Source organism: Bombina bombina, chromosome 1 (assembly GCF_027579735.1).
Source record: "Bombina bombina isolate aBomBom1 chromosome 1, aBomBom1.pri, whole genome shotgun sequence".
Taxonomy (NCBI): domain Eukaryota; kingdom Metazoa; phylum Chordata; class Amphibia; order Anura; family Bombinatoridae; genus Bombina; species Bombina bombina.
In genome coordinates, this window is record NC_069499.1 from 1,279,232,405 (window position 1) to 1,279,245,683 (window position 13,279).

At 37.2% G+C, this 13,279-nt stretch overlaps 1 protein-coding gene across 1 annotated transcript in view; it reads left to right on the plus strand.

Annotated features, from left to right (window-relative positions):
- LOC128648613 (pyrethroid hydrolase Ces2e) overlaps positions 1–13,279 on the plus strand; it is a 237,738-nt gene that overhangs the window by 105,342 nt on the left and 119,117 nt on the right. The window contains exon 7 of the mRNA XM_053701386.1: positions 9,932–10,036. Coding sequence (XP_053557361.1) covers positions 9,932–10,036 — 105 coding nt within the window. The remainder of the gene's footprint in view (positions 1–9,931; positions 10,037–13,279) is intronic.

Sequence of the window (13,279 nt, forward strand, 5' to 3'; positions counted from 1 at the left end):
CTAGTGGAGATTATTCCATGTTAGGCAGATGTATTTCTTAATCAAACTAGAAGTGCCGTTGGGGCTTGGGGCATCTGCCTAATATTTTAATGTCTAGTAGGTTCAGTCTTTTATAGAATAATAGATCGCTCTGTACTTGAACTAGGCGAAGGGCACCCTCCCTGGGGAGATTGCCACCTCTGGGCCAGGCCGGAGAAGGGGTGTTGGGTATGACCTGCTGCACTATATACAGCAGGAAAGGGAATGGGAGAGCGCCCCCCTGTAGTGCTTTCAGATCCTGCTTAGTAGGAACTTTTAATTGTCCCTACCAGAGAAAGCTGTATTAACTGATGCAGCGGAGTGACCAGCCAAGAACAGTCTCTAGAACTATGCTGCTAGTATGGTGTAGAAATATTCTAAGGTTCACACAGTCATCCAAAAAAAAAAACTTTCACTTGTGTCCCTTTAATTTCACTATCTCCATAAGTAGTGAAGTGGGGCGTAAGAAAATGAGAGGCAGCTGCTGTGCAGTTTGAATGGTAGGCCTCAGTGTAAGAAGCCAGCTCCACGTGGCCAGCCGGTAGATTTAAGGGTGTAGCTGCAGGCCTCAATTAAGTCACTCTTTTGGAAATTGTAGCAGGCTGAACTTTTGCCAGTGCCTCTAGCAAAGTCTGAGGTGAAAGTTCTGTAGTGGTGTTAAATGGGTGTGAAAGTAGAGGGCCTGGGTGTCAGGCTATTGCACTGTGGCGCAGGGTAAACAAAGATGGCGATTTTGCACCACTTTGCAGGGTATTCTGTCTCTTTATTTGTAGATATCTGTGCAGCACTATCGCATTGTCCCCAGGGTAAGGATGTGTGTATAAGGGCTAAGCGGGTCAGTTGTTACTGGTAATTTGAGTTGATGTGACTCACCAGCAGCTCGGTTATGTAGCGCCTGCCTCCTGGCTTCAAGACGATGCGGAGGTGTGGGCTCCGGAGCGGACCTCCGTCTCTCCGGAGCTAGTGCCTGTGATAGAAGCGGCTGCAGTATGGAAGGATGCGATGCTGTTGATCCGGCTTTCAACTTGGTGCACTTGTGCGGATAGTGCGGGATAGCTCCCAACTCTGCCCCCACTCTGTATGAGACGATCCGGGAGACTGGGTGTGCAGGTGAGCTCCGTTACTGCATTGGAGGGTGGGAAGGCTGAGACTTACAACCGGAGGCCTTGATGCAAGCGGGATCACTGTTAAAGTAGTTTTCCGGTGCAGCGAGAATTTATCGCACTGGCGTGCAGGACCCTAGGATAGGTCTAAATAATATCAGTTAGGATATATACCTTTTAAACAATAATTACAAGTGATAACTGTACTTTGTAGCTAATTTGAGCAGAGAGCCCCTACTAAGTGCGACCGGCCATGATGGAAGTTGGCTCCGCCCCCCAAGCCGCATCTTCTATGTTCTTCAATCCGATGACGACCGGCTGATCTTCAAGACCTCCAGCGCGGATCCATCCATCTTCACTGACGACTTCCCGATGAATGACGGTTCCTTTAAGGGACGTCATCCAAGATGGCGTCCCTCGAATTCCGATTGGCTGATAGGATTCTATCAGCCAATCGGAATTAAGGTAGGAAAATTCTGATTGGCTGATGGAATCAGCCAATCAGATTCAAGTTCAATCCGATTGGCTGATCCGATCAGCCAATCAGATTGAGCTCGCATTCTATTGGCTGATCGGAACAGCCAATAGAATGCGATCTCAATCTGATTGGCTGAAAAATAAATATTAATCCTAAAATAGCTACAATATAATTATAATTTATATTGTAGCTATATTAGGGTTTATTTTACAGGTAAGTATTTAGCTTTAAATAGGAATAATTTATTTAATAAGAGTTAATTTATTTCGTTAGATTTAAATTATATTTAAGTTAGGGGGGTGTTAGGGTTAGAGTTAGACTTAGCTTTAGGGGTTAATACATTTATTATAGTAGCGCTGTGGTCCGGTCGGCAGATTAGGGGTTAATTATTGTAGGTAGGTGGATGCGACGTTGGGGGCGGCAGATTAGGGGTTAATAAATATAATATAGGGGTCGGCTGTGTTAGGGGCAGCAGATTAGGGGTACATAGGGATAATGTAGGTTGCGGCGGTGTACAGAGCGGCAGATTAGGGGTTAAAAAAAATATGCAGGTGTCAGCGATAGCGGGGGCGGCAGATTAGGGGTTAATAAATATAATATAGGGGTCGGCGATGTTAGGGGCAGCAGATTAGGGGTACATAGGGATAACGTAGCTGGCGGCGGTGTACGGAGCGGCAGATTAGGGGTTAAAAATTTTTAATAGAGTGGCGGCGATGTGGGGGGACCTCGGTTTAGGGGTACATAGGTAGTTTATGGGTGTTAGTGTAATTTAGAGCACAGTAGTTAAGAGCTTTATAAACCGGCGTTAGCCCATAAAGCTCTTAACTACTGACTTTTTTCTGCGGCTGGAGTTTTGTCGTTAGATTTCTTCAGCCAAGACTCTAAATACCGGCGTTAGAAAGATCCCATTGAAAAGATAGGATACACAAATGGCGTAGGGGGATCTGCGGTATGGAAAAGTCGCGGCTGCAAAGTGAGCGTTAGACCCTTTCCTGACTGACTCCAAATACCAGCGGGCGGTAAAAAACAGCGTTAGGAGCCTCTAACGCTGGTTTTGACGGCTACCGCCCAACTCTAAATCTAGGCCTTAGATTACTAAGTATCAGATTGTTTTTCACTTTGTGGATACTATGTACACACTTAAAAGGGTGTATTTTAGAAACGTATTAGCCCCTGCATGTACACTGTGTGTAGTCCATGTAATCCACAGTTAATAATTGCCGGTTTGGTACACATAATTCAGAATAGCTTTCACTCTGCTGTGTCTTTTGTCTTCAAATCAGCTTACCCACCGCTGACTTATCGGTCCTTTGATCGGTTTCCACTTTAGCTGATTGCACAGTATCAGTCCAGCTTGGGTTCCCACTTTGCTGTCCTTAGAAACTGTTCCCGGTAACTCAACAGTCCACCGTGTAACCGGATTTACCGGGGGTGGTGAATGGTGATTACTTCAGGTTTTTAGCCTGGCTGAACTTATATCAGCTGCTGGTCAAATGTCTCAACTTCCTTCACAGATCTATGCGTTTCAGCATCTCAGCGATGCCTTTATCAAGATGACAGGAAGTTGGTGGATGTCAGTCTTTTATATCCGTCCCTTAAAGGGATATTCCCCCATTTCATTAAAGGCAATATGTTGATATTCTTGCAGTATTATAATTTCCAAAAGGATATAAATACTCAAATAGCAGCAATTTCATTATTTTATATAATACACAATATTAGCGCTAATTAGACTAAAATCTAACTAATTATATTGATATTTATACATATGAAAAAATAAAAATAATTATTAAAATTATTATTTGATAAATATGAAAAAAAGTTAAATTAAATTTTTTTTATTATTTGATAATTAGGAAAAAATGTATATATATATAGTTTAAAATGTCTCTAAAAAAATATATCAAATCTATGCATTATTATACAGTATATCTACAAATGTATCATATCATAGTCTCATCAAATCAGATGAATGGGTTTAGGTCCAGCTCCGCATTTAAACCATTTGGAGTTAAGGTATTAAATTTAAAAATTAGTTCCGCTTCAGTTAAAAGTATATTACGTAATATTCCCACCCCTAATGCCTCTTACATGGGCATTGATTATATATACTATATTACATTTTATGACCTCATTTATATGAAATTTACAATTGGATTGACTAGATTCAACAATTTTGGTTTTTGTACTAAATTTACAGGCTTTGCATCCATGACAAGGAAAAAAAACTTCTATTTTATTTCCTGATAAATCAACATCTATTTCTTTCCTTTTCTATTTCAAAATTCACTGGGTGACAGGATATTCTTTAAAGATCTTTCCTTTCTATAAATTATTTTAGGTTTATCACTAGTGATGTCCCGAACTGTTCGCCCACGAACGGTTCACAGCGAACATAGCTTGTTCGCGTTCGCGTTTGTGGGCGAACACATGGCGATCCGCCCCTATGTGTCATCATTGTGGAAACTTTGACCCTTTATGTCACAGCCGCCTGACACATTAGAGCCAATCAACATCAGACACTCCCTCACAGACCCTCCCAGCTACTCGGAATCCGCCATTTTAGACTCATAACGACCTTGCTTTCTTAATGAGAGGACGTGTTGTGTTTTTGCTCCTGACATTAATAGGAAAAACATAGCTAGGCTAGTGTATTTACAGTCCAGAAGGACTCCACTCATCTCTGCTGCAAGCACAGCACCCCAAAAAGCCCTTTTAAGGGCTATATTTCGTGCCGTTTTTTTTTTTTTTTCGTTTTTTTTTTTATTAGTATTTGCCTGGCTTTCAGCTGTGTGTTTAAGGCTCACAGCATATGCTGTGACTACTGCCACCACTGATATCTCCCTAACAACATTAGTTTAAATTTAATTAACCCAAAAATTTAATTATTTTTCTAGTGTAATTTTTTTTCATTTTCTATCAGGCCAGTGTCACACAGCATATACTCTGGTTCATTGCTCTGTGCCAGCCAGCAGCCACCAGTGTTAATATCCAGTTATAACATTATTTTAAATTTTAAAAAAATATATATATATATTTTGCTAGTGTAATCTAATTATATTTACTATCATGCCTGTGTCTGTCATGCTCACTCAGCATTAATATACCTCATTTTTTTCAGTCTTTTGGTTAATTGGTCTGTGCCAGGCAGCCACCCAGCACTCATATCTATTCTTCTTCACCTTAATTTTAATATATAAAAAAAAAAGTTTAAATTTGTTTGCTAGTGTAATCTAATATAATTTTCTATCCGGCCTGTGTGTTTTGCTGACATAGAGAGCCTACTGTGTTTACTTGCTGCCCTCCCTAGTCTATGGGCCACGACTCATATGTGTTTAACCTTTTTTTAATTTCCCCCCCAAAAAAATAATTTCAATAATTTTTCTAGTGTATTCTAATAGTATTTTCTATCAGGCGTGTGTGTATCCGACTTACAGAGCCTACTGTTTTTAATAGCTGCCCTTCCAAGGCTATCAGCCACGACTCATATGTATGTGCTTAACCTTTTTCTTAAAATTTCCAAAAAAAAGTCTTTAAATCATTATGCTAGTGTAATCTAATTGTATTTTCTATCAGGCCTGTGTCAAACTGTCTATCTGACTTACACAGCATACTGTTGTTATAATTGCTGCCCTACGTAGCAGCCAGCCAGTGCGACCACTCATAGAGTCATATGGGCATTGCACTTCTTAACATAATTTTAATATTAAAATCTAAAATTTTACAATATTTATTTATTTTATTGCAAACAATTTAGGAATGTTAGGTGATTTAGGCCCTTTATGGGTTAAAAGCAGGCTCTGCATCAACTATGTAATTTTCCATGGGAGTTTTGCCAGGGATCCCCCTCCAGCATGCGACAGTCCAGGTGTTAGTACCCTTGAAACAACTTTTCCATCACTATTGTGGCCAGAAAGAGTCCTTGTAGGTTTTAAAGTTCGCCTGCCTATTGAATTCAATTCAATTTAGGTTCGCGACATCACTAATCAGATCACTCAATAACGGGTCTTTCTTTACCAAGTGCCAGTGTTTGTTTAATATTTTATTTACTAACCTTTGGTCTGAGCTATAATTTGTAATAAAAGCTGTATCTCTTATCACAGTTTCTTGTACCTTATTATCAATTATGGTTTTTCTAGAACTTAAAAGTTATTCTCTATCCTTTTGTTCAGCAAAAAGCATAGCTTCATGTATGATGTTTTCACTATATCTACGTTCAGTGAACTTATCCTTCAAAACACTAGCTTGTTCTCTAAAATTTGATATATGTGTGCAGTTCTTTCTTAAATGCAAAAATTGACCCTTGGGTATATTTGTTTCCCACAAATCTAGATGACAACTCTGGAAGTGGATGTAATTATTTGCGTCCACTTCCTTGAAAAAGGTTTTTGTTATAATAGAGTTCATTTCTATATCAATATGGATATCTAGGAAGTTTATTTGTTTTGAACTATATTCATGTGTAAATGTTAAACCCCATGTGTTTTGGTTCAAATCTTGTATAAACATGTTAAAGAGTTCTTCCCCTCCTTTCTATATAATGAAAATATCATCAATAAATCTTTTAAACATAATTAGATTATTTTTCCAATGTGATTCCATAATATTTTTCAATTCAAATAGGCCCATAAAAATATTCGCATAACTAGGTGCGAATTTTGTACCCATAGCAGTACCTTTAGTTTGAATATAAAACTCACCATTGAAATTAAAATAATTATTATTCAGAATAAAATCAATGCATTGTAATATGAAATCTGCTTGGACAATAGGGATATCTTCATCTCTGTGTAAATAATATTTTACTGCTTCCAGGCCTAATTGGTGAATAATATTTGTATACAGGGAGTTAACGTCACAGGTAACGTGTGTATATTCTTCTTTAGGGGATATCCACGAGATATCCCCTAAAAAATAAAAAAAATGTGTTGAGTCTTTTATATGGGATGGTAATCTAACCACATATTTCTGTAAAAAATTATCCACGTATTCTGACAAATTAGATGTTAATGAGTGTATGCCTGATACTATGGGTCTTCCGGGTGGGTTAATAAGAGATTTGGGGATTTTTTGGCAGATGGTAAAAAATGGGGGGTTTTGGATGTGTGATATTTAGAAAACGAAATTCGCTTTCATTCAATATATTCTCTCTTTTTGCAAACCTTAATAATTTATCAAGTTTTACTATTTGGTTTCTGATAGGGTTCATTTTTAATTTTTTATATGTACTTTCATCATTAAGTAATCTATATGATTCTGTCACATAATCTTCAGTGTTCAGAATAACCAGACCTCCGCCCTTATTTGCAGGCTTGATCATTATGTTTGGGTTATTTTTCAAATCTCTTATTATTTAATTTTCTCTTATACTAGTATTAAAGTGCTTTCCTCTTTTAAGTTTAAAATTTTGAATATCTTCTTTCACTGACTTTTCGAACAATTCTCGAAACTTTCCTTTATCTTGAGTTATCTCCACCAACTTCCTGTCATCTTGATAAAGGCATCGCTGAGATGCTAAAACGCGTAGATCTGTGAAGGAAGTTGAGACATTTGACCAGCAGCTGATACAAGTTCAGCCAGGCTAAACACCTGAAGTAATCACCATTCACCACCCCCGGTAAATCCGGCTACACGGTGGACTGTTGAGTTACCGGGAACAGTTTCTAAGGACAGCAAAGTGGGAATCCAAGCTGGACTGATACTGTGCAAACAGCTAAAGTGGAAACAGATCAAAGGACCGACAAGTCAGCGGTGGGTAAGCTGATTTGAAGACAAAAGACACAGGACAGTGAAAGCTATTCTGAATTATGTGTACCAAACCGGCAATTACAAGTGACTTAGATTGATCAATATATTGTTAATATATACCGCAGACAGTGGATTGGATGCTAACTCGCAATTTTAACAGCACTTATTTAAACTAAGACCTGTTCGTCGATTGGCTACCACATTGCCACATGTTTATTTGGATAAAGCAACGGCTGGAGAACGCCGATTATTTTAACATCAAGGTACTCTGTTTTTTAATTATTAACTGTGGATTACATGGACTACACACAGTGTACATGCAGGGGCTAATACATTTCTAAAATACACCCTTTTAAGTGTGTACATAGTATCCACAAAGTGAAAAACAATCTGATACTTAGTAATCTTATTTAGCAGTTACAACATATATCAATATTTTATCTGGAACAATTTTGTATATTTTTTGGAATATTCCTTATCATTTTTTAGCAGTTGTGGCCACAACAATAGTTAGAGGATATTGTAATACTGTGTTTTATATGTATTAAATTATATTTTATCTATGTTTGATTAAGAGATATTTTTTAGGGTGCATTATACAGCGTATATATACATATGATATTAGGAGATTGCTGATTTTTATATATATATTTTGTATATTATATTTTTAAGTATATTTACATGCAGTGTATGGATAGTTGAGTCATCCTTATATATAATATTATCTACCTTCAGCCCATATGATAAAGGCTATTGCTCATGATCATGAGTAGTAAAGATCAGCTTCACATTATTTATAATTATTCCTAAACTACACATTTTACACCCCTCTTGTCCTTATAATTTGTTATGATTCATATTTGTTGTTAATATGTTGGTTTCTCACAAAAGCATGTTATTTACAATGATTAGTCAGATGGACATACATGTGATATCTTTCTGAAAACACACAAAGAATTTCACATCATGTGTATTTGCAAAGTACATTATTTTTAGAGATATTACACAAATAAAAGGGAGATTCAATGTTAGCCATAACAGTTAGTGGCTGTGTGTTTGAATGTGATTGTAGCAATTTTCTATTTTGCAAGAGCAAATACATTTATTGACAGACAAGCTACAGCACAGTCTACACTCACCATTCAGCACCTGTGTATATGGGTGGAATGTGTCCAAGGAACTGTATTTAGTTAAGTCAATTTCTGACACAGATATTTCATTCAGTGGAATCTGTAGACTATGTATAATGAGAGTGTATGTGTGGCGAGCGAGCTAATGAGTGTGTGTATGTGCAATGTGAGTGCATATAAGTGTGTATGTGGGTGTATGTGCGATGTGAGTATGCTGGTGCATATGATTGTGTGTATGTGCGGTGCTTGTGCATATGAATGGGTGTATGTGGGGTGTGTGTGCATATGATTGTGTGTGTGTGTGTATGTTCAGTGTGCATGCAAATGAGTGTTTGTAGGTGGGTGTATGTGTGGTGTACGAGCATATGAGTGGGTGTATGTGTGGTGTGCATGCATATGAGTGGCTATATGTGTGGTGTGTGTGCTTTCATATGAGTGGGTGTATGTGTAGTGTGCATGCATATGAGTGTGTTTATATGGGTGTATGTGTGGTGTGCGTGCATATGAGTGTGTTTATGTGGGTGTATGTGTGGTGTTTGTGCATATGAGTGTGTGTATGAGTGGTGTATGTTCATATGAGTGTATGTATGTTGGTGTATGTGTGGTGTGCATGCATATGAGTGGCTATATGTGTGGTGTGTGTGCTTTCATATGAGTGGGTGTATGTGTAGTGTGCATGCATAGGAGTGTGTTTATGTGGGTGTATGTGTGGTGTGCGTGCATATGAGTGTGTTTATGTGGGTGTATGTGTGGTGTTTGTGCATATGAGTGTGTGTATGAGTGGTGTATGTTCATATGAGTGTATGTATGTTGGTGTATGTGTGGTGTGCATGCATATGAGTGTATGTATATGGGGAGGGGGTGGGCTGCTTTGCTTTAAAATGCCCTGGCCTATTTTTGGTCCCAGTCAAGTCCTGAAGACAAGTAATGTGTATCAAATGCAGTCAGGCCAGATTTACACTCCTATGTATTTCGCCTGTTTTGATTAAACCTTGTTTGCTGTTTTTTCATTACTTTTTGTCAGAGTTAAAGTTCCAGTGCAAGTTAATTATTGGTTGCACAAAGTTTATTCAACCGTATTAGTACTGTATTATTAACGTTTAACTTTTTTGGCCACTTTTCTTTTGCTTTTATTAAGGTCACCTAGAATATCCCATTCTGCTCTAAATGAGGACACAGCAAGTAATTGGAGCATACACATGTATACCTGCTTCTTATTTGCTCATCAGCTATATCTATAGTTGTACAGAAGCACAACGCTGACTATATATTTTATTATTTTGAATAGGTAAAAGTAAAAGAGAAGAAGTTGTTTTTCAAAATATAATGTTCGTTCGAACAAAATTTTTTTGTTACACTAAAAGTTCCCCTTAAAAGGTGTTTCTTAAAATATAAATTAAAACAGTTTTTCAAAATGATGACAACCTGAAAAAATCTATATCATTGTCTTGCAGCTCTATGCTAATTTGTCTGGCTGTGCTTCACCGCATTCATCGGCTATAGTAGACTGCTTGATGAGGAAAACAGAGGAAGAGATTGTGGAACTCATTTCAAAACCGGTAACGTAATAGTAGTTTATTATTGTGGCACAAAGTAACTTACTGCAATCACTATACAAAAACTGTATAGTACCTACAGTTCACTTCAGCTGAACAGACCGCTCCAGACAAGCCTATGACTTAGTTTGGTGCGCGCAAAAACATTTGTAATTGACCCAGAATAATGCCTAAAACTCTCCTTTACTGCAGCCCACACTAAACTATCTCTGCTGCCACCACTTTGGGATTATTATATGGGAAATACCAAGCCACAATTTGGCAAAAATCTATCTAAAAACACAATACTGTTATTTATAGTCTCTTTTGTAATGAGGTTTAAATATTAGATAAAGGCAAAAATGTATTAAAGAGATATATTCTGAACAAAAACTGTTACAGTGCATTTATATGAAAAAGGAATTAACAAACAACCAAACCTTTTAAGAGTTCTTAATCCCTCCCACCTCTCTGGTAAGCTACTCTTATCTTTGCCTCCCAGGAGGAAGGGGAAGAAATTAGGTGCTCCAGATTCTTCATTGTGAGGGGTCCTCAGACCTATGTGAGGCTCATTTTCCCCTCAGAGAGCTACTACTAAAAGACAGAGGGGGGTTTGAAGTATAGGGTAGAGACACATTTACTCCCAGTGAAGGAGTTAGTCACAAGCCTGCCACAGGTGTCACAGGGACTAGCCTCCTAGTTGGGTCGTCAAGATACTTCTTAAAGTGATACTCTGCTGTGACGTACATAGAACTGGATGGGCAACCTACTGGATGCAGTCATCTCTGCAGCTGGTAAGCACAGCAGAGTGAGTGCTAGTAAGGTAAGTAGAGACACAGTACATTGGCACTCACATAGCCCACAAACTATTAGCAGGTATATTTACAAAATTGTACTTAATAACCAGAGGACATTTTTACAGACACTTACAGACATACCCCAGTATACACTAGACTATATATAGATGATTGACTATATGTTATTGGGAGACAGACTTTTGTTCTAGGAGGTTCCTATTTTACATGTGCACTTTATTGTGTTTTATATCTTTGCTGCACATATATATTTTTTCTGTGTGGGTTTCTTATTCTCTGAGTCCTTTACTGTTATAAGTCCTTGAGTTTTACCTATAACTATTGTCTCCTATTATATTGTAATAAACATATGTTTTAACTATATTTATTTATTTCCTACTATTGGCTTGTTTCCACTGAGCTGTAAATGGTTTTGTGCAAAAAAAAAAAATGCTGTTGGAAGGTATTAAGCTTATCAATAGTTTCCAATGGCTCAAAGCACAAATTTACACCTGGTTTCAAATGAATATGCAAACAGGTAAAATACTGTCAGAAGCTGTCGATAAGGTCCCAAACATTACGGCATACTGAACTAAGTGTAAAACACCAAACTCCTAACACTGCAACTAACTACCATGTATTTCCCTTTCTATCCAATCACAGATAAGGAGCACAGGCACTTAATGTAACATTTATAATCTAAGGTCAGGTTACCAAAGCAACAAACTTGATATGGTGCAATTTTCGAGAAATCCGACATCAGATGGAAGCATTAACACAACGTTAACTTACACATACACAAAAAGACTGCATGCACTGCACAAAAATATTTCAAATTAAGCCATAAACTACTTTTACTTTCGGCAACTTTGATAAGCTTATGGCTCAATTTTTAATTACTCAATGGAAATGAGCCCTATGGCTTTCTTTTACCAGTAATGGAGCATGCTGGAACTGTCCCAACTACTGTAGGTCCTTTAAAGGATAAATCCTCTGATTCTGTAGAGAAAATATTTCAGCTTAAATTGAAACTTATAAGATCTAAGATCTGCTAATGCCTTAATTTGTGACGCAATTTCTAATATAACCTGATTAATGCTAAAAAATATGGCTGTATCTGTTCTGACCAGAAAAGCCTTGTGATTGTGGTTTTCAAGACTAGACTTTTATCTCTCCCTTTAAGCAGGAAAGATCTTATTTGAGCCTGGTCTATATGCTACCATTTCTAGTGTGACTGGAGGAAAAGGATCCTTTCTCCCTCAGAGAAAAAGATCTAAGGGAAAGAATAGAACTTTCAGTCAATCTCGTTTCTTTCCTTAATCAAGGAACCAAACGTCCTCTTCATCTTCACAGAAATAAGAATCTTTCAGACTTTCCTGGAAGTCCAATCCTATCTGGAACAAGGCTAAAGTCTAAAAAGCCTTCTTCCTCTTTCAATTCTACTTGAAGATGTGGCCCTGATCCAGATCTTCTTCTGGGAGGAGCGAAAGATTACCTCTTTGTCAGGATGCCTTGTCTCAGTTTATTTAGGATCCTTGGGTTCTAAATATAGTTTCCTTGGGGTACAAAATAGGCCTCCTCAAGGAAAGTCTATTCTGTTTCATGTTTCATAGGATCCTGCAAAGGTAAATGCCTGCCTTCAATGTGTTGGAACAAGGCCACATTTTTTTTACACATTTTTTTTTTATTGTTCACAAGAAATACGGGAATCATAAGCCTATTCTATATTTAAGAACTCTAAACAAGTTTTCTAGATGGACTATTCTCTCTGCTACACCAGGGTCAGTATATGTTCACAATAGATTTGAATGGTCGCTTACTTTCATTTCCCTTTTCAGCTTTAGTTCTATCTCAAATGGGCAAACATTTGTTGTTTCCTCATATGCATTGTCAGTATATGGCCAGGTTATAATACAATATATTTAATAATTATTCTTTAAAATAAAACCCCAATAAAAATTCATATACAAAACAATAAAATTAATGTAAATTCATAAATTCTTTATATTAGTTAAAATTTATTTTTATAATATACTATGCAAAGATCATAAAAGTTACCTTATTCTCAATAATCTCCCAAATCAGAGTTGCATTTAAATATCACAATGAAATACCAGGATCTTCTGTTATTAACCAATAACTCTAGTTCAATGCTCAATATGGATTACCCACTTACTATGCTTAATTAATAACTACCAGGGATATAATCACAATAACCAGTTTATGTACAGTTCTGAAAGAGTTCACTATAATAACTGACTTATAAATCTGGAGTATAAAACCCTGTCTAATAAATAAATTATTTAGCAATAATGACTAGTTAAGATTACATAGGACTATGAAACACAAGCTTAAAATACTAAGTGCCCTTTTAAATCTGTTAACTGCAGTTTGAATGTAGCAAAAATGAATGTATTTGCTTTAAAATATCAAATGATAGGGTTCATACATTACCAACATGAGCCAATTTAAT